General features: G+C 45.6%; 1 protein-coding gene across 4 annotated transcripts in view; it reads right to left on the bottom strand.

Moving 5' to 3' along the window:
* Positions 1–22,576, bottom strand: part of VIT (vitrin) — a 120,447-nt gene that overhangs the window by 4,821 nt on the left and 93,050 nt on the right. For all 4 annotated transcript variants that reach the window (XM_032239301.1, XM_032239302.1, XM_032239303.1 and 1 more), the window contains 4 exons: positions 21,764–21,911; positions 7,962–8,065; positions 3,945–4,171; positions 632–1,145 (listed from right to left, as the gene is read on the bottom strand). In XM_032239301.1, coding sequence (XP_032095192.1) covers positions 632–1,145; positions 3,945–4,171; positions 7,962–8,065; positions 21,764–21,911 — 993 coding nt within the window. The remainder of the gene's footprint in view (positions 1–631; positions 1,146–3,944; positions 4,172–7,961; positions 8,066–21,763; positions 21,912–22,576) is intronic.

Genomic DNA, 22,576 nt, shown 5'->3' with positions numbered 1-22,576 from the left:
CTAAAAATACAAAAATTAGCCGGGTGTGGTGGTGCACTTCTGTAATGCCAGCTACTTGGGAGGCTGAGGCAGGAAAATCACTTGAACCCGGGAGGCAGAGGTTGCAGTGATCAGAGATCACACCACTGCACTCCAGCCTGGGCAACAAAGCGAGATTCTGTCTCTCAATAAATAAATAAATACATACATACGGACATACATAAAGAAAGAAATAAAAGTTACTAACACAATTTAGTGGTCTAGGTGCAATTTGACATATTCAATAGAGACAGAGGTTTGGTGTTTTTAATAGAGGTAAAGTGATGAGTCAAATTCCCTTTTAATGTATCACACCCTTGTGGAAAATGCCTCAGGGTGCAGGATGTAAAGGAAAGGGTTAATGTGCCCAGTCATCCACAGGCCATGGGTTGTAATGCCACTTAGGACACCTTGCTGCCCTGTCCTTTTCCTCTCCCTGCTCAGAGGGGCTTGCAGTGTTTCTACCCCTAATGCCCTCCCTGAAGCTTTGTACATTTTTATTAAGTTGTAGAAAAAGTCAATGCATAAAAAGACAATAGTTTCCTTGTCCCACTGGCCCACCAAGCTCCAGAAAGATGCCTCAGCCCCAGGCTGCTTGGCAAGCCCAGCTTACCCTTCAGATGGGCAGCCATGGCTGGGATCCGCACATCGTCATAGGACCTCCCGTCGGTGATGAGGATCATTAACTTTCTCTTGTTGGGCTTGGACTTCATGAAGAGCTGCTCCAGGGCGAAGTTGATGGCAGCTCCCGTGCTGGTGCCACCACTCCAGTAGCCCACCCTCTTGATGGCGTTGAGGATGTCGGGCTTGCTGCTGTATTTGTCAAACCCAAACTCCAGCCGCTGCTCATAGGTGTACTGCACGGCCCCAATGCGCGTGTCCGTGTCGGAAATCTCAAACTCTTTGCTGATGTTGGTCACAAACTGGAGAACGGTGCGGAAGTTGCCCGTCCCCACGCTGCTGGAGCCGTCGATGACGAAGCCAATGTCGGCCGAGTTCAAGCAGGTCTTGCTGCAGGCCAGGCGGTCCATGTCACAGACCCGTTTCACCAGGGGCTGCAGGGTCTTGTGGAGGCCAAACCAGCTCTGCACGTGCAGTGAGTAGAAGCCGTTGGTTCTGCACACGGCCTAGAAGACAGAGGGGAGGGACCCGCGCCAGGTCAGGGTCAGATCCTCCAGTGTCAACGTTAGGCTTGATCCCCAGGGCAGATGAAGAAGCAAGCAGACCCTTGATTTCTGCTTTAGTTCTCCTTTCACGTTTTTCCACCTCGGTTCACCCAGCGGGCACCCACTGAGGCAAAGCCCCTGGATTATCTCTGGACTCAGTCCCATTCCCTCAATTTCAGCTGGATCCCTGCCTGCATTAGTGGAAAGCTGTCTGCTAAGCAAATTCACAGGGAGACATTAAATCTCTGGAATCAGCTTCACATGTATGCTTCTCCAGGCCCCTCCTTTGTGCTGGCAGCCAGCCATAAGATTGGCATTGGTGGGCACCATGGCATGAGAGGACTAAAGAAAGTTTTTATTCCGATTGGGAAAAGAGATGACATACACAATAAATCACTACAGAAATGTTTCCAGAGCAGCCCGTCACCAGGTGGGAAGGGATCCCACAGTTGCTGAATGACCACATGTTGGGGGTCCCGTCAGATGCTCTTGGAATGATTCTCTCATTCAACCCCCACCCTCACCCTGTAGAATTGTAATGCCCTGCCACAAAGAAACAGAGCTATGAAGGGACTTCCTGAGTCCATGAGATTGGAACACAATCTATCCACCTTCAGAGGCAGACAACCCTGCCTCCAGGCAAATGAATATTTAATTACCAGTGCCTAACAAGTAGGCTGCAAATACACCTTGAGCAAACTGGTTGTTGAGCTCCTGGAAGTGGCAGGCATAGTGTTCACCAGGTGTGGTGTTTCTTCCTTACCCCTACCTCTGGGTCACAGAAAGAGTCAGACCAGATGACTACTGATGGCCTTGGTTAATTAAAAGGTTATTTTAGAACAAGAGATGGCTTCAAACTTTCCTGGGAAATATTTTTCTTAAATTGATTTGTAAAAACCTAAATGGACTCATGACTGTAATCCCAGCACTTTGGGAGGCTGAGGCAGGCAGATCTTGAGATCAGGAGATCGAAACCATCCTGGCCAACATGGTGAAACCCGTCTCTACTAAAATACAAAAAATTAGCTGGGCATGTGGCACGGGCATGTGGTGCATGCCTGTGGTCCCAGATACTGGGGAGGCTGAAACAGGAGAATCGCTTGAACCCAGGAGGCGGAGGTTGCAGTGAGCCAAGATCACGCCACTGCACTCCAGCCTGGTGACAGAGCAAGACACCGTCTCAAAACAGAAACAAACAAAAAATCCACCTAAATGGGGTAACAAAACTTTCCATGGAGCTGGTGACATGTGAGATAAGTGCTGAGCCTGAGCTGAATTCTGGCCAACAGATGGAGGGAGGGATTCCCACCAGGCAGCGAAGTCACAGCAGGAGACAGTGGCGGTGCTGGGTGTGGGTGGGAGACCAGTTGACTGGAACTCAGGGCTGTGGGAGGTCATAATGGATGATAGATGGGCCAGGAGAGTGGGTGGGACTGCACCCCAGAAGGCCTTGAGAGCAATGGGTAGCAATGAAGGATTTGGAGCAAGGACATCACAGGGCTGGCATCAGAAACGTAAGTTGGGCTTCACTGTGAAATCTAAGCGAACCTGGGTTGAGCATGAGCAGGGAGAAGGACCAGATGCAGGGTACCAGCTTGAACTGGGAAGGGGGCATCATGCGTGGGAAAGAGGAGACAGAGAGAGAGAGAGATCTGTGATGTGGGAGCTGCTGAGGAGTTCTGCAATGACACTGCCCTCTGGGATGGGTACGTGGTCATTCGTGTGAAGTCCAGAGGAGGAAACACTTTTGTGTGAACATGATGAACTTGGCTTGTCACAGGTGGATTTTAAGGTTCTAAGAGGTCATCAGGTAGAGAAAATTCAGTCAGCTGGAAATGGATGGCTAAGAGCTCAAGAGATGAGGGCAGAAGCTGTGACCCTGGGAGGGATTCTGCAGGGACAGGGCCTCTTAAACAGGAGGGTGCAGACCAGGGGAGGTCCACATTGAGGGCAGAAAAAAGGTAAGAGGTCATGAAATAAGAGCCATGCCGCGTCCTGGAAGTCCAGGAGAAGGACATTTCAAGGAGCAGGAAGTGGCCATCGGTTTGAGATGCTGCAGGAGGTTGAGCCCTGCTGGCTCTGAACACGTAGAATATAAAGCCGGAAGGGCCTCAAAGACAAACCTGTCCAAGGCTTTCTTTCTGTTTTAAAGCTGGAGCCTCTTCTTTGAAGGAAGGTTTATGTGGTCTTCCACTTTACCAGACACACAAAAGCTGAGCAGCTTTGGAGTGAGTGAGGGAGGCCTCGATCACATCTCTTGCTAGGCATCTCCAAAGAACCCAGAAGCATCTGAAAATGCCATCTCACTGCTGTGGTTCAGCGCTTCCCTTCTATCGTTCATCAGGTTCATTAATTGGCAATGTGTATATACAGAAGAAAGTGTGTGTGTGTGTGTGTGTGTGTGTGTAAGAGAGAGAGAGAGGAGAGAGGGCATATGCTCGCTTGCATGAGTGTGAAGGCTCCCTGGGCTGCCTGGGTGAGACTCCCCTGGGGCTATGGGAGGAGCAAGGAAGAACCTAGCTGGAATTCCGGGGCACTGCCCCTTTACTCTCCTCCAAAGCTGCTGGCCTTGAGGGGATGTGGGGTTTTGCTCTGAGAGGGTAATTGCAGGTTCCAGATCGACCAGTCCCTCCCTGGAGGCCTTACTGCCTAGAAATGAGCTTCACGCACATTTAAAGGCATGGGAAACCCACTCCAATGGCATTATAACTTTTCAGAGTGCAGAAAAGTCTTATGCTGGGTGGGTCTCTGGGCATCTACCTTGTTTGCAAAGTTGGGCTCCACCACATACTGCTTCTCATTTTCAACAGCACCTTCAATGGTGATGAAGAAAATGTTGACTCCTGACTCTCTCGCAAGTCTCGAAGCCTCCTCCACTTTGTCCGTGGGCCAGCCATCCACCATCACCACCACCACGTTGGGAGCACCACTTCTGTTTCCATTGGCTTTGGAAAAGAAGTTCTTGGTCACAAAGGAGATGGCCCGGCCTGGAAGAAAAGGAAAACTCATGATTGGAGCGATCGTGCTGATTATAAATACAGGAAGAGATCACAGTAGCACAACAAGGTTCAGAAAAACGAAAAACATACTCATTGCTTCCTTATTTTTTTTAAGACAGGGTCTCACTCTGTCACCTGCACTCAGGTCTCACTGCACTCAGGCTGGAGTGCAGTGGTGTGATCATGGCTCACTATAGCTTCAACCTCCTGAACTTAATCAATCCTCCCACCTCAGCCTCCTGAGTAGATGGGACTATAGGCGTGCACTACTGTACCTGGTTATTTCGTATTTTTTTTGTAGAGATGGGTTTCGCTATGCTGCCTAGGCTGGTCTCAAACTCCTGGGCTCAGGTGATCTGCCCACCTCAGCTTCCCAAAGTGCTGAGATTACAGGCATGAGCCACTGCACCCAACCTGTTTCTTTTTAAAAGACACCTCAACTATTTTCAGGTGTAGAATTCAGTGTCATTAAGTACACTCACAATGTGCAGCCATGACCACTATCCATTCTGGTTTCATTTCAAGCCTTTAACTTCTAATTGTCTCTGCTTTGAAGAAAGTTTTAGAGACAGCAAGCCGGTGAGACAGACTTTCATGAGAATAAAAGTGATCCTTCTCTGCTGGACTCACACTAAGCCCCTAAGCCAGCCCCATGTTGTCTCCGGGAACACAGGGTGGGAGGAGTTGACTGGGAGTGACGGCAGCCTCTTCTTGGCCCTCTGCGGCCTGGGGTGAGCCTGGACTCCTGCTGGCTGTGCAGAGCTGTGTTCTGGGGTCAGCAGTGTTCTCCCTCCAGTTGCAGGCCAGGGGTACAGGTCTGGCTGGGCAGGGAAGGGTTGCACCTACTAGGAACTGAGAGACTGTGTTCTAGTCCTGGCTGTGCTACTTGCTAGCTGTGTGGCCCTGACTAGGTCACCATACGTCTGTGGGCCTAGATTTCCATGACAGCAATCTACTTCAACTGAGTGCAGCAGTCATGAAGTGCTACAAAGCCTTCTGCCATGACTTTTCCAAGAGCATATTTCACACTGAGAAGGGCTTTGGGAAATTTTCAGAGTCAACTAGACAATGACCAATTGACTCAGTTTGCCAGGTCTTTCCCAGTTTTAGCACTGAAAGGCCCAAGTTCTCCTGGGAAAACTGGGACAACTGTTCACCCTAGAGTCAGCATGGTTGTATTTAGTAGGCAGAGCTCTTAACCTGGACTTTGTGAACTCCAGGGCGCTTGAAATTATACATAGTATTTTGTGTATATACGTATCTGTCTGGATAGAAGGGCCAAAGTTTTCACGAGATTCTCAAAGAAGTCCTCAATCTCCATAAAAGTTAAGAAGCTCCTTCTTTAGACTTCAGGATTAGTAATATTATACTCAATGCATTTCTGATTTTGGCCAGCATCCTGTCTCCACTAGCTGGTATTATCTTACATGTCAAATGAAAGCATCAAATGGTTACACATAGAGATGCTGGAGAAATGTCTTGAACATGTGAACTGGCTGCACAGAACCTAGTTGCTACGGAAAAACCTTGGCTGCTGAGAACTGCTTTTAAGCCAAAGGACAATTTTTCTCAGGGCCCAAAGTACCCAGAAGTCCTCTCTGGCCTAATATTAGGCACCTGTAGGCAGAGCACCAGATGCCATGAGCAGATCCCCTCAACCCTGCCTAACCTTCAGTCTGGAGGCCGTGATGTATTAGTGCTCAACACACATTCCATCCACCTCCCAGTGGTCTTGAAAATAGAGGCTGGAAATCAGAAAACTACATTTTCCAGACTCCCTTGCAGCTAAGGCTTTAGCTTTGTTTTAGTTCCATGAATTGATGTACTTGCATGAGACTTAGAAGATAAAAGTGAGACAGAGGCTGTAGTTTGTTTATATTTTTGCTGACAAACATCTGTAGTGTCTGACTTCTCTGGGAGACTGTCACCAGAGGTGCTTGGGCTTGGTTGCTAGCTTCAATGGTGTGGGGTGACAGGGTTTGGAGATCCACGTTGTGGGTGTGAATGGGGCAGGGAGGGCATGGTTCTGCAGCTGGCAGCTCTAGTGGAAGCTTCCTGATCATGCTGGCTTCCTGGACAAAGCAGGTTTCTGAAGAGGCTGCCATGGCAGAATTCAGAAAGTGATTTCCTGATCTTGGAAGAAGGAGCAGCTCCCTTGGAGGTCCTGTTTTGGAAGGACCTTCCTGCTTTGCAGGAAGCCTTCAGACATCAACTCTTAAAGCTCAGTCTGAAGTCTGCTTCTTCAGTTCTTTTCGGTGATTCTCAAAACTGCTTAATACCCTGAAATAAATCCCTTTTAGTTGGAATAAGCTGAATGGATTCTGTTCTCAGAACCCAAACTCTGGACAACACAGAGGCAGAGTTGGAACACATCATTCACTGAAAAAGGCACGCTGATTGGATTGAGACACATCACTAATATCATCAAGGAACAAGAGTGCCTTCTGACATCTGTCTCTACTGGAATTTTACTGATGTAAGCATTAAGTTAGAAACAAATCAGAAATCAACTCTGTCATGTTTGTGATGAAGGTAATACTGCTTTGGGGGCATGGAGAGTGACTTGGCTAGTGTTTATTTAGCATTGCTCAAAGGTGAAAAGCTCCGTATGTGCTAGATACTAATGTTTTGGCCACTACAGAGACATACACTGAAGTGGGAAGGGAAACTATTCATCAGATTTACTGTAACTCAGAGGATGTTCCCTTAAAGACAGTTCGATTCCAGCGTGTGCTCTAAGCCAAGCAACTGTGGCTCACATCTCCATTTCTTTGGATTTTGATGACAGGAACAGTTCCCTGAGAAGTGGACAGTCTCCCCTCCAGCACCCCCAAAGCCAGTCCTCCATTGACAAATGAATACACTGGCATGGGATCTTTCACAGTTTTTGAGCTTGGTTAGTGTGAAATTGTTTCCTAATGCCCAATAACCTCTGGATAAACATAAAATAGAATTTCTGGACATGTCCCACTGAGGACGAGACCTTGGATTTCTGGTGCACCCCCAAAGACTCAGATATCACAGGAGTCTCAGCTTGAAATAGAGAATATGTTTCTCTTTGCACAATCATCACTACAGCAGTAGTTGATTAGAACAAGATTCTCAAGGGGCACTGAGGAGCTTCCTTAACTGGTCACAAAATTCAGTGAAACAGATGATGACTTGTAGGCCCACCAAAAAACAGTCAGGACAGCAGTCTTTCTTGCCCTGAAGAATGCTACTCATTCCCACAAACCAAGCATGCTGGAACTGTGCAGTGTATGTGTTTCACAGATGCTTGTCCTCTGGAGCCAGCATAATACTTTAGAAAAGATACAGATGTCGCAGGAGTCATTTCTTTTTCTTGTTTTTTTTTTCTTTCTTTTTCTTTGTTTTTGAGATGGAGTCTCACTCTGTCACCCAGGCTGGAGTGCAGTGGCGCCATCTTGGCTCACTGTAACCCCTGCCTCTTCAAGTGATTCTCCCACTTCAGCCTCCCAAGTGGCTGTGGGATTATAGGCAACTGCCACCACAACCAGCTAATTTTTGTACTTTTAGTAGAGACAGGGTTTCACCATGTTGGCCAGGCTGATCTTGAGCTCCTGACCTTATGTGATCTGCTAGCTTCAGCCTCCCAAAGTGCTGGAATAATAGGTGTGAATCACCACGCCTGACCAGAAGTTATTTCTTGATGGATTAGTATTATTTTTTCCTCCTTATATATACAATGTTAGAAGGCAATCACATAGGAAGAGAATAATGGTTACAAGATAGAATAATTTGAATCCGGATCACATACCTACATTAGAAAGCCCTCCTCTCTGGGGAATTTTCTCTATGGCTGTCTTCAGATCTTGAGAATTCATGTGTGTCTTGAGGTTAAAGTGGGTAGCAGGGTTGTCTCTGAAGAGTCAGAACAAGAAATACAAATTAGCTGGAAAGTTATTACCTTTGGAGGGAGGCAGAGATCACGGTTGATTCTTTAATATACAAATAGAAGAGAAGCTGCTTTGAAGCCTTCTGCTATGGTTTGTAAAACGTCCCATCGTGGACCGGTGTGTGTAGAGAAAAGCAGGCTATTTCAAGGCTCAGAAGGCGTGTGTTGACGGTGCCATTTCCTAGCTGTGTGATCTTGAGGAGACAACTTCTCTGGGCTTTGGATTGCTCATGTAGATGAAAACATCATTATAACACCCATATTGCTAATGAACAGGACCGTTGTCAAGTGGGATTTTGCAAATGTAAGGATCCCATCTGTGGCATGCTCAGTGTTCTCAGCCTACTCCAGACCCTCCTCGCCAGGAAGAGAATCTCAGCTGTCAGCCACTCCCTGGGTTACCCTTAGTACTGGAATTGCATGTGAACAGTGGTACCAAGGAGACCTCTCTTTCTTTCTCACCCTGCAACGGGGTGATACTACTTAAACTCACCTAGAAGGTCAACATCGATTTTACTGAAGACTGAAAAAGATTAACTGGGGAGGAGGTGGAGTGAATTCAGTGGAGAAACACAATGAGAATCCCTCTCTAGAAATGAATCTCCATGAAGTGGCTGAGCGGAGGGTGTGGAGGCGTGCCGGAGGGTGGGTGTGTGTGCATCGCACCCAAGATGAAGTGTGAGATCACATCTCACAAAGCGCTGACACTCAGCCACAGGCAGTGCTGACTTTGTGGGCACGAGACCTGTGCAGTCACAGGGCTCCATGCTCCAGAAGAGCCTCAGGCAGAAAGGCCCACGCTTGGTACAATGCTCTGCTGCTGCCGTCTTGAAATTCTTCTTCATTTTTCAATGAGCTGCCCTGCACAGCATGAAGTCAGTCCAGGCTAGAGGATACTACGTTTTCTTTTTTAGACAGAGTCTGGCTCTGTCTCCCAGGCTGGAGTGCCCTGGTGCAATCTTGCCTCACTGCAACCTCCGCCTCCCTGGTTCAAGCAATTCTCCTGCCTCAGCCTCCCAAGTAGCTGGGACTACAGTTTTGTGCCACCACGCCCAGCTAATTTTTGTATTTTTAGTAGAGATGGGGTGTTGCCATGTTGGCCAGGCTGGTCTCAAACTCCTGACCTCAGGTGATCCATCCACCTCGGCCTCCCAAAGTGTTGGGAGTTATGGTGTGAGCCCACCACGCCTGGCTGTAGAGATTACTAAGTTTTCAAGAAGGAGAAGGCATTTTTTTTCCCCAGAGACAGGGTTTTGTTCTGTTGCTCAGCCTGGAGTGCAGTGGCCCCATCTTGGCTCACTGTAGCCTCAACTTCCTGGGCTGAAGCGATCCTGCCACCTTAGCCTCCCAAGTAGCTGGGACCACAGGTGCAAGCCACCATACCCAGCTAATTTTTTCATTTTTTGGTAAAGACTGCTATGTTCCCCTGACTAGTCTTAAACTTGTGGACTCAGCAGCTTATTTTCCTGTTTTGGCCTTCCACAGTGCCAAGATTATAGGTGTGAGCCACCATGCCTGACCAAGGAAACTTTTTAGAGTAGGCTTTCTACAAACACCAGAAGTGGATCCAGGAAGAAGCAGTTGTGGGCAGTTTCAGGTGGGAGCCTCACGGTGGCTGACCACGGGTGGATTCTTAGTGACTCCTTGGGGACCGGGACAAGTGGTGCAGTCAGCAGGAAACCAGTGACCGGGACCTGGGAGAGAAGAGAAAGTGTCTGCTTCCCTCTTTCCTTTCCTCTATCCCTATTCTCCAAACTCCTATTTCAGAATGATATATGTTATACCCAGAAGGCGGTTTATCTAAAAGACAAGAGATGAAAAACAGAGCAGCCACCTTCAGGGAAAACAGGAAATTTCACAAACAAGTTTAACCAAAGTTGGGCACAGGGGCAAAGCCCGAACAGATGAAATTTCACCAGAAGAAAACCAAGTTCTATGGTTGGGACTAAACAGGAACAAACAACAACACAGCAATCAGCAGAATGGGGAAATGTGGGCGCTAAGCTGGGCGTGATCTTCCTATTAACCTAGTGTGAAATGTCTTGATCTGAGGCTGCAGCCACACATTTATCGAGGAGGAGTCACACAGAGAAGGAACACTGTGGCTTTTACTCTGTATTCTTTCTCTTGGGTTCTAGGGCTTATGGTTTTTTTTTTATATTTTATTAATTGATTGATTGATTGATGGAGTCTTGCTCTGCCGCCCATGCTGGAGGGCAATGGGACGATCTTGGCTCACTGCAACCTCTGCGTCCTGGGTTTAGGCAATTCTCCTGCCTCAGCCTCCAGAGTAGCTGGGAATATAGGCACCCGTCACCATGCCTGGCTAATTGTTTTTTTGTATTTTTAGTAGAGACAGGGTTTCACCATGTTGGCTAGGCTGGTCTCAAACTCCTTGTGATCCGTCTGCCTTGGCCTCCTAAAGTGCTGGGATTACAGGCATGAGGCGCTGTGCCTGGCCGGGCTAAGCAATTTCAGTAAATGCTACATACGCTTTTACTTATCCAGCCCATCAGCCCCCATTCCTCAGGTCCTGGCCATTCCTCTGTATACACTCATTCCCTCCCCTGTATGTCTGCTGTGACACCCCGAGTCCTGGCTCCCTAGCTTCTGGCTGCCCTGAACCATTCCTGTGTTAGTCTCTGCAGTGCCAATTGTGTGGCTGTCTGCTAGAGGACACTTCCTCATGGTCAGTCTCAGTTCTGCCTGCAAAATTCCCCTGCTTGGAAATCATCAGAAGTTCTCATTGCTACACTTGATATTTTGGCTTTCAAAGCATCCATAATTGAATTTCCAACTATCATGTTAAGGCTGGTCTCTTTCTTATTCTCTCTTTCCCTCTCTTTTTCAGAATATTCCATATTCTAATCAAAATGAACTGCTCCCCCTTTCCCAGCTTTCTAGCTCTGTGCTTTTGCTCACTTCTTCCCTCATCTGGAAAGCCCCAATCATGCCCACCCTCCAAGCTCAGCCACCTGTCTCCCTCACCCCCAGCCCCAGCTGACAATCTCTCTGCCTGACTCAGCTTTCTCTAACCCACATCTTGCATAATATATGGCGCCTACAGGTACTCAATTAACAGCATTAACATTTCTTTGTTCTATTTCTGTGCACCTCTAAACCTCTAAACTTTGGTGTTCCCTAGGGTGCTAGCCCCACCATGCATCACTTCTCAGCATATGCACGTCCCTGGGAGATTTCATCAACTCTCAGGGCTCAGAGACCATTCATGTGCCAAACCTGTCTGTGCACTGGTCGGTCCCCTTTCTTGAACCTTACATATACATAAAATGGCTTCCATACAGCTTCCTCTGGAAGGCACCTCAGGTTAGATATTTCCAAACTGAAGTCGTCTCTCTTCCAAGCCTGATGCACCCAACCACCCATCTCCCCATCTGCCTTCCTCTCTGACTCACTCAGTCATTCAGCAGTGTGCATTCCTGACACGCTCCTCATCAAATACCACGTCCTGTCAGACCTACCTCTAAATATCTCTCTTATTTCTCCCATCCTTTCCATCCCCAAGTTTGGGCTTTCATCTCTTTCCTGAATATTGCCAGAGTTTCCTACCCTGGTCTTCCTTTACCCAGGGCAGCTTCTGCAGTGGATATTTTATCCAATTGATTGTGTTTCACAGAAGCAGATTAACTAAGAAGTTGTAATGCCTCTTCCAAGAGGTCTAATTTTGTACAGTATTTGTCATTTTGTAATCTTCATCTTAAGAGGGCCCCAAACTGTATAAGCTTCAGTATCCTTAAATCTGGATCCTCCCCTAGCGACCAAGGATTATGAACTTTTTCAGAGCCAAAAAAAAAAAAACGAGTTGAAAAAGTATTGGCTATAAAATGAAAAATTGCAAACCCGACACTGACAATAATAAATATGTAAATGTCCATCAAACATAATGTTATTTGTAAATTTTTTACATTAATTGTAATGTAACTCATTAACTGTAAAATTTTTAATTTATAAAAACTGAATTATATTTGAAAATGATTTGTAAAAAAAGATACAAAAAATATACAAAAAAATGATTTGTGTGCTAGATTTTCTCACTTTGCACAATTTCCTGTGTGTCTGATGATTGTCAAGAAACCATAGCCAATCATAAATTAAATGTTGCTTATCAACAAATAATTTAAAGAGCAAAAATATAAAGGTTCCTTTCAAACGTTTTTATAGGCCAGACATGGTGGCTCATGCCTGTAATCCTAGCACTTTGAGAGGCCAAGATAGGAGGATCCCTTAAGCCTAGGAGTGTGAGACCCACCTGAGGAACATAGAGAGACCTTGTCTCTTATCAAAAACAAACAAACAAAAAAACTAAAACTAAACTAAAATAAAATAAAAATAAAAAGTTTGTACAGAAAAAACATATTTAATGTGAAACCTATTCATTTAGTCATTTTCATGATATTTTTAATATTGATGTTAAGGTGTTGTCTTGATGTTGATCACTTTGTAGAGCAATTGTCTATTCCTTGTCTCTTTCCTATGCCACATACACAGCTGAGTCTTGTTATTCTTGGCAGTCATGTTCTATAAAGTTGTAGTTGCCATGAGCACTGAATTAGCAAGTACTGAGCCATTGCTTCCAATAGAAATACAAGGTTTGGTTCCTGTGAGCCTCTGGTCACAACATTTGCATCAACAGAACAATATGTAACTTTGTTTTACATATGTTTTTCTTTGAAGACATCAAATTTAAAATATGCTTCTTATAAATAATATATGCAGTATATCTTTATAATAAGATATTAGCTGAGAAGGATATACTGTTTTCCTGAATTTGGATAACATGACCATAAATTTCTTTTACTGTTAGCCTTACAACAATGCTGTCCACTATGCTTTTTTTTTTTTTAATTAGTCATCATCTCATTAATTCATAGGTTTAGCCTCTTTTCCATAGCTTCATCACACTCTTTAGATGTTATTTCAGTACTTTCTGGAGTAGACTCATATACAGACTCGCAAATTTCCTCTTCTTGTTCTGAATGTACTAAATTATGGATTCATTAACATTGAGCTCACAGCCAATGGCATTGTCACTCACGTTGGAACTAAGCTAATTGAGCACACCTGTGTTTTCCGCAAGCCACAACCCAGCCTTCTTGCACTTAAGAAAACTAGCATTTCAGCACTACATTTGGAGGCCATTTTAAATAGCAAAATTACCAAAGACAAGCACAAAAATGCAAAAAAAATGTGGCACTCAAAAGATTGCAAAAGGGACACCTGAAGAGAATTGAAACAAGAAGACAGAGTGTTGCCTTGTTTGACCTTAGCTGGAAGATGTGCATCAGGTGACTCCATTTTTTTCCATCTCTATACATGTCCAAAAAATGACTGCAAAAGTCCCTGGAGTTAAAAATTTGAGATTACAAATAAATTTAAATTTTAAGGAGTAGGCATATTTGCAAATACAGAATCCAGAAATCATGAGGATCAACTGTAACCTACTTGAGATCAGGTACTTTCTCCTAGTTTCCAATCCCTAGTGCTTAGCATCCAGGAGGTAATAAATAGGTAATTGTGGAATAAACAAATGGAAGAAAGGAAGCTTAAATGTCCTCTCTTCTCTCAGTTCATCCCAGTGGAGGTGAACACCTACCTCTGGGCTCCACACTGACCACCTTTGCTTCTATTACATCACAGATGGTGACTCCATCTTCAGAGGCACACAGATGAGCTATTCATATAATGAATGAATAGCTGCTTCTAATTTTTTTAATAGTATTTTTAAAAAAATTTGCCTCCCTTGGTGGATTGTGAGGTTCTAAAGAACAGAATCTCTGTCACATTTGTTTATTTAAATGGATTGAAAGGTTGGATCAGAGGACCTCTGAAACCCTTTCTGATTACTAAAATTATAATTAGGGGCAAAGGCATGGAACCCATCCACCAAGGGAATTAAAGGCAAATGTAATCAAATGACTTAGATGAATTTTTCATTAGATCCCCCACAAATGACTGAGGGCTCAGTACTTGGCAAACACTTAATAAATATCTGTTAAATCGCACTCTAATTTAATCATAATAATGAATCATAAATCATTAATCTGAAGTCTGTGGCAGGTCTCAGGGCCAGAACATACGTGTCCTTTTCCTAGATATATAGGCTGATGACCTGATTAACTCTAGCCTGGTTACTCTTCAGACTTGGAGACTATTTTAAAAGTTTAAAGGATATGCCACTAACTTTTCATGCCAGCAATCTTTTAATTTGTAATTTTATTACAGGTTCTTATTAAATGCACACACACATTTTTTTTTTCCTAGGGAATATCAAAGATTTCCTCTGAAAATCCGAGAAGAAAACATAGAGGTTGATAACTCAAGGAGAAACTTTACATTGTTCTGTGTTTGGAGAAAGAGTGAGGACTAATGGAGGGGAATGACAGGGAGTCAGAAGTTGGCTATTCCTAGAAAGAGAGAACTTGTGTAATAGTAAATGGCGACCCTGCAAGGGTTTAAGAAGCAAGACAAACATCTGTCAGAAATAGGCACAGGTGTTTGATTTCTAGGAAGTCTTGAGGGCTGGGGACAGGGAAATTGGATGGATCACCAGACCAGATCTACCTGATGATAAAACTCACCTAAGGCACTCATTTAACTATATAGGTTACCAGGCCTCTCCTTGAAAGAAAATCCATGGGCTGGGAGATCCAGGTAATTCTTATCCTCAGGAAAGTTTGGGAAGCTCTGGATTTTACAGGCCTTCTGAGGCCCTTTCAATCGTAAAGCACCCATTCTGTTTAAGCCCCAGGGTCTACTGGTTTACCCATGTCATTCTGAGTCACATGGAATGAACCTCTCAAATGGATTTTTATGCCAGTAGAGAAATATTAACTAATCATAATTCCCTCCAACAAGAACTTTTCCAAACTGTTTTCTCAAACTAGGCATCAACTTAAGGTTACAATCAAATAACATAACAATTTAGCCTTTTAATTGTTTTACTAATGCGTGATGCTTTATGGACTTGGTGAGACGAACCATGCCTGTAAGATCAGGAGGATGCTTCAGGTCACATGCCAGTAGCTGCAGGGTGGGTGGCAGACTTGTCCCTTGAGGGTATTACCTTGCTCAGATGCAAAATCATTCTGCCACGATCCCCTCAGACAGCAGTGAGCTCTGCTAGAGCAGCTATGGCCAGCCCAGGGCGCAGCAGCCTGGCTCAATCTGTTAAGGGACTTTGCACAACTAGCCCTCGATGAATGGGAACTGGTCTTTTCCACATTTCCCAGCATCAGAGAACGGGGAGCAGGGTCTTATCAAATTTCATTTTTTGGCTGGGTGGGGTGGCTCATGCCTATAATCCCAGCACTTTCGGAGGCCAAGGTGGGCAGATCAAGAGCTCAAAAGATCGACACCATCCTGGCCAACACAGTGAAACACTGTCATTACTAAAAATACAAAAAGTAGCTGGGTGTGGTGGCGTACACCTGTAGTCCCAGCTACTTGGGAGGCTGAGGCAGGAGAGTCGCTTGCACCCAGGAGGCGGAGGTTGCAGTGAGCTGAGATCGCGCCACTGCACTCCAGCCTGGCTACAGAGTGACACTCTGTATTAAAAAAAAAAATTCATTTTTAAGTGAGTGGTTTTTTTTTTTTGCAATAACTACTGAGAATTCCACTCATCTACCAAAAAGGGGAGGAAATTGAGCTGCATGAACCTCTTCCTGCTGGAGGAAATGTGAATCACATGCAATCTGCTGATCTGGGAGCCACTCCTGAACAAACTGGCTCTCCAGCTGCTAATCTGCAACCGCCTCACAGGGCCCAGTGAGTGCTGGGGAAGTGGAGCATCTTGGCAACAGAGCTTCTCAAGCACAGATGTGTATCTGATCACCTGGGGATCTTGTTAAAATGTAGAGTCTGACTCTGTAGGACCCAAGTGAGGTCTGAGATTCTGCAGGTCTAAGAGCCTCCCAGATGATACTGTGGATCATACTTTGAGTAGCAATGTCTTAGAGGATGCTTTAACAACAGTAATAATAAAATCAGCAACAGGGCTTCCAGTGATAAGAGGAGGGGAGGAAAATAAACAAGAAGTCTACAGAAGGGAAATGAAAGGCAGAGAAAGGGAGGAGGGTGAAGCTCCTGCAGCCCTCTAGACTGGTCACCTGGGGGGATCAAGGGGCTCTGGGGACATGGACTTCACCGGAGGACAGCACAGGACTGTGGGAATATTCTGACCTTCACTCTGGTTACACCACAGAATCACGTGGGGAACTCTAAAAAATAATGATCCCTGGGCACCACACTGAGAAATTCTGATTTAACTGATGTGAAGTTTGGTCTGGGCATCTGGAGTTTTGGGAGCTCCTCAGGTGGTTCTACTGGGCACTGGGGTGGCCATCTGCTTCTCTGGAGGAAGACTGATCTCAGGGACCCCAGAGAAACCCAGTGGATGTGTGAAGAGAGCTGAAAGGGAAGGGGTGGAAGTCAAGTGCAGTCGTTTTGTACGTACTTCCAGGAGCCCTGCATGATAGGGAATAAAAAAGCATAGGAGGAAGGAGAAAAACCTCCGAATCTTATGATTCTTGGGCAAATTGCATTCACAGCTCACTTGGCCTTGAGACCCTGTGTTCCTGAGGGGCGAGGCTTGTGGGCCTCACCTGCCTGCCAGACAGCCCCTTCCTGCCCTGAAGTCAGAGGGCGGGTGCTGTGACTCACCTCTGCCAGACCCCTCCCAGCTGCATTTCATGCACTAGCCCCTCACGCTCCCTTTTTCTTGGTTGCAGACTCAGAGAATGAGACAGAGTGGTCCTCGTCGCCAGCTGTGTTAGCTTCCTATTGTAACAAATGATCACAAACTTGGCTTAAACAATACACACTTAGTTGAGAGTTTCCCAATGGGCTGAAACCAAGGTGGGGACAGAGCTGTGCCCCTCTCTAGAGGCTCCGGGGAGAATCTGTTTCCTGGTGTTTCCCAGTTTCTAGAGGACGCCCACACTTCTTGCTCATTGCCCCTTCCTCCATCTTCAAACCCAGCAATGTCACACCTCTCTGACGATTCTTCCACCGGCCCACCTCCCTTTGACTGACAGTAGCTGGAAAAGACTCTCCACGTCAAAGGACTTGTGTGGCCACATTGCAATACCCGCAGAATCCAGGAGAATGCCTCCACCTCAGTGTTAACTTTAATCACAGCTGCAGAGTCCCTTCTGCTTTGAAAGGTAAAACACTCCTGGGTTCCAGGGATTCGGACAGTGATAATTTTGGGGTCACTATTTTGCCTGACATACCGGACACGGCATTTGCTTCTTCCCCTCAACTCTGACTGTCCTGCACTGGTGGCTCAGACGACCTACAGAAGCTGCTCTGCCCAGCTGAATGCATGACTGCGAGTCTTCAGTCCAGGTGCGGAGGGTGGGTGGGCTGAGAAGTGGGAAGATTAAGGAGATATGGCCAACTCATAGCCACTCGCGAAACCACAGGACAGCTATTACAGACCCACCAGCAAGGAAAGGTCTGTTTGATTTTCAAATGAAGAAAAAAAAACAAAACAGTTCCCTTTATCCCACAACTGTTTCCAATTTTGATATCCTAAGATTGATTACAAAGAATGTGTGCAATTATGTTCCGTGTGTACTGAGATGGAGGCCTAAAACGGAAGTGTATGGGAAGTCTGGAGGACGTTTAGCACCTGTGGGTCCGGGCTGCAGCTCAAATGCAAGGCGTTTGGCCGCATTACTAGAGTTCACCTAATAGCTTGCCCTGGCTGTTCTTTCATTTACTCTCTCAGTGTTCCTGTTGGCATTAGGTGCAATGATAAGCCTTTCGGGTGTATAATTTTAACTTAGAATTCATGTGCAAGACAGGGGCTTGATCCTTGGCCTCTTGCTCACACACACAGTCTCAGTCTTCAGGAGGTGACAAGTATCGATTATAAGACTCTTTCCTGGCAGATGAGCGAAATCTTTGCTTTGAAGACAATTTTGTGTGACATTTTAGGGATTAACCCAAGGCTAATATTTGTCCTCTGCTCCAGTCATGCATTTGGCTGTGTGGTCTTGGGAAAGTCACGTAACCTCTCTGACTCCGTCTCAAAAGCTGCCTCTATTCCTGGCGGCATGTGATGAGAGTGGTAGGCACGCTGTGGTTGCTGCAGATGAACGTGATTGTAGGTGATGGGCCCTGCAGGTGGGGGATGGGAGAGGGTGCTTGCCCAGTTCCATGGTGGTTGAGACTTCTGTTGGGCCTGGACCAGAGGTAGGAACTCAGCCAGTGCAAAGCGAAGTTATGGAGGAGCAGAAACCAAGAGGCTGGCAGAGGATGCTGGTCTGCTGAGAGATCAGAATGGCCAGGCAGACAGGCGTAGAGATGCAGGCGGGGGAGGGGATGGCCAACGACTGGTCAGTCCTGTGAACACTCTCCTTTCCATATATCTCCCTTCACCTGGGCTACCTTGAGTGGTTTTCTGTTCCTTGTACCCAAAATGTCTTTGGGTAGGAGATTGAGGAGTCAAGATGTGTTGCATTTTGTAAATCAGACCATTTTTATATGTCTTATATTTTTATTTCTTTAACTTTTTTTTCGGTTAATATTAGAAGTTAAAAGACTTCTAAATTTGTCTTTCAAGTTCTGAATGTAAAAGTCTAAATTCTGACTCGGCTCTCCTAAGTTAAACCAAGGGAAAGAATCTTCCAGGAAGCTGTGTGGACCAGGGGCAGTGGTAATGGAGGGGAGAAGGGAGGGAAGGAGCAGTTCGGAGCTCCGGAGCCCTCCTCCCTTGGCAGGTCCTTCTGAACCTGAGTCTCTTTTTCCAGTGCTAGTTCTTGATGGGCGGGTCATTTCTTCGTAGGGCCTCATTTCCTCACTACAACACACAGAGATGGAATCAGGTGCTCTCTAAGGCCTCAGGCTGTGATTCCACAAGTGCAGGGATGATTTTAAGGGGGAGCAAAAAGAGTGTTAGAATCTGGTGAGAACCCAAATCACCAGGATGCCCTACTGCCTCCCTCTGTATGTACTCATGCATATGGCGGGGATTGAAGAGGACCTTCCAGGAGAGGAAGCTGGGCAAGTGAAACCAACAGCAGTTTCTGCTGGACACGTGTCTCCCCTTCAGCCTCATCACACCCTTCTCAGGCCGCCCTCTCATTTGCTTTGTTTCCCACGTTCCACGGATGGATGTATCACCTCTGTGCAACGCCTCAATCCATCATTGATCACCTTACCTCCTTGCGACCCCAAGGCTGGAAGCAAGGGAGAGGCAGCTATCTGGCCTGTTAGTCCCACATTCATTTACTGAATGTCTTCTGAATACAGAGCCGGTCACTGAATTACAGGACGCCAGGGCTGGCAGAGCCCTAATAAATCATCTGGACTGACCCTTGTGCTACACAGATGGCAGCACTCACAAGGAGAGGTTAAGTGACTGGCTTAAGATCACGCAGAGGAGCTAAGGCCCGAATTCAGATCACCTGTCAGCGCTTCATTGTGCTTTCCACTCCACCCTGTTGCTGGGGGAGGGTGAAGATGATGGATTGGTTTATGTGAGCATAAACCAGTGGAAAACACACACATTTCCCTAAGTGCTCCAAATTAATAAGAACCCTGGGAAAAAGGCAGACAGCAAGGGATTTTTTAGAAAGCGAGACTGAAAAGCACGGGGGTAAACTCTTGCTCATGAATGGCGATCACATTAGGAATATGTGGGGGAGAATGTTTTGGGGGAAGGCGTCTTTATTTTTCCTCTTTCCCTGCTACACTGTTCTGTAATCCATGTTCTCATCAGCAACACTATTCTCATGCCATTTTTCTTTTCCCTGACATATTTGTCACCTTATTTTTATATTATACTGTAAATCCTGGTATATACAAGCTTTTAAAGCAGCTATTTTTAATGCAAGATAACACACCAAGCTTTGAGTCCCCCAGTACAATTGACTAAGGACATTTAGCCATAAAACACATTTCCTCCCTAGCAAAACCTGCCATCCATCGGCTGTCTGTAAAAAGTAATACAGGAACGAAAATGGGTTGGCATTTTGAAACCAGGAATATCCCCCAAAATCCCACTTTTCTTATTTCAACTCAAAAACTTCAGGATAGATCACCTGACATTGAGAGGTGACGTCTGCAGCAACCAGTTATTTTTATGTAATTGAATCTGACTACATACAAATGCCAGTTAACTCATCTACTAATTTTCCCTGACAGGAATAGAAGGTAGTGCTAAATGTGTTATTGGAGTTAAATTCTAAAAATACAAATGTTGTAGGTTCTCGTGAAAATAAAGCATTTTTATTTATTTCTCTTGACAACTCAAAAATAACAATTCTAGTGTCTCTGATAGAACAACGCTGGTTAAAATGCTGCCTTTGGGAAAGCTGTGACGGCGCTGGAGACCCCGCGGGTGTTGCCAGGTATGAATCGTTTTACTTTTCAGGAGGGTGAGTGAGCTGTGACCACAGCTTCTGAGCGACAGGCACCAAAGTTTATGATGGTTTCCATCTCCATCACCCCTCCACACCCAGTGGTCCTTTGTAGAAGCTGTGACAGCCATCCTGCCCTCAATGATTCTTGATCAAAAGACCACCTATTTAAGATGTATGTATAGGGCCGGGCATGGTGGCTCACGCCTGTAATCACAGCACTTTGTGAGGCTGAGACGGGCGGATCACCTGAGGTCAGGGGTTCGAGACCAGCCTGGCCAACATGGTGAAACCCCGTCTCTACTAAAAATAAAAAATTAGCCAGGTGTGGTGGTGCATGCTGTAATCTCAGCTTCTCAGGGGGCTGACACAGAAGAATTGCTCGAACCTGGGAGGCAGAGGTTGCAGTGAGCCAAGATTGTGCCATTGCACTCCAGCCTGGGCAACAGAGTGAGACTTTGTCTCAAAAAAAAAAAAGATGTATGCATAAATGTAAGATTACGCACGCTTGTTCTTTTGATTGTTTATTATCAATTTCTGTATATCTGTTTCAGTGAGAAACCTATTCACATCTGAAATAAGAGTGATACATTACTGCCAAATAAGAGAAAAGATTGAGGCTGGATGTCAGCATGAGACTTCGATTTCTACCCTAAGTCAGATAATAGAACAGGTTGGGAAAAGTCACGTAGGTGCTCAGCTGACTGATGAGGGCCCTCACTCTTCCTACTCATTCTTCCTCATTATTTTGTGAGTTTTTCCAGCACCAGTGCAGGGTCCTGAGGTTATATGGAGAAAAGAGAAAATACAACCTAGAGCACCACGTTTTCTAGGCGTCTAACCTCTAGGTGGATAGGTTGTAGCACAGGGTGCAGTCCCGCAAACAAATGCCCTAATAGTTAGGGTTGAAAGGAGGTCCAACCTTCTTGATCTACAGGTGAGGAAACTGATGATCAGAGAGGTGAAGGTCTGGCCCAAGGCCACACAGCTTGTTAGTAGCTAAGTTAGCACTCGTGCCCATCTCTCCTATTTTCCAGACAAATAAATACTCTTGAGTACAAATGCCATCTACTTACAAGTGTTTTTTAATCTGTCCTTTCCTTCAGGAAGTCTCAGATTTCTTAAATGACATCTGGGTTGCTTCAGTTTTTTTCATTTACATTTGCATTAGGGAAGAGAACAAATCTGTGCTCAAGGACGCACTGGTAATATTTCTGGCATAAAATTAAGCACACGGCATGACTTCCTTTCTGGATTCAGAACATTAACTGCACTTACCCGTACTGGACAACACCCATCAGTGGACCGGCAGGGCCAACGTCAAGAGCTTGGGCAACATCAGCCAGGAATTGCTTCTGGATTCGGAATCGCCGTTTACCAATGCTGGCACTCCCATCGATTAAAAATGACAAGTCAACTTTGCAGTCTGCAGAATGGAAAAAGACTTTATTATTCTGATGCTCTCTCATTGCATTTACCTGGGCACCCACTTGTTCCTCTGTCTCCAGTAGAGCCCCCCTGAGAAATGAAAAGAAAGTGAAAAAGAGGTAGTAAGATACAGGGTATATTTATTTATTTATGTCCCAGAGGGGTTTCCCTGAGCACCAAGGACCTGGAGACTTGGGCTAGTCCTTACTTCCATAACTGTTTAAAACTCTATGTATCCACCACAATTATGGGTTTCAGAAGCAGTGATGTCCCAGCCAAGCTTGGGGAGGCTGTCAAAGGTTTCCTAGGCTCAGATTTTGTAAGTGCAGACTTTCGGTTGTGAGAATTCACTAAGACTAAGTCTCAAGAGCTTGTGGCTTTTTACTTTCATCCCAATTCTTTATAAATAAGTGTTGGATTTTTATTAGATGTGAAAGATCTGCAAGGCCAGCACTGAAGGGAGGGTAGGAATTGTAGAATAAGAAATTGATATCAATCTTCTCCTTCATTTCCCTGGGCGAGGCAACCGAAGAAATTGTCCACATGTACCTATAGGATGTCAGCCCTTGTTCATAGCTATCTTAGATTTTTTTCCTTTTAGTTGTGATGAAGACTAGGATAGTTATTCTGACTTAGGATCTCTGGATCTCTGTGGATATATGA

This window comes from Sapajus apella, unplaced genomic scaffold, assembly GCF_009761245.1.
Source record: "Sapajus apella isolate SASKATOON/1434 unplaced genomic scaffold, GSC_monkey_1.0 scaffold44, whole genome shotgun sequence".
Lineage (NCBI taxonomy): Eukaryota > Metazoa > Chordata > Mammalia > Primates > Cebidae > Sapajus > Sapajus apella.
Note: the sequence above shows the minus strand (reverse complement) of the source record. Positions and strands in the feature narration are given on the sequence as shown.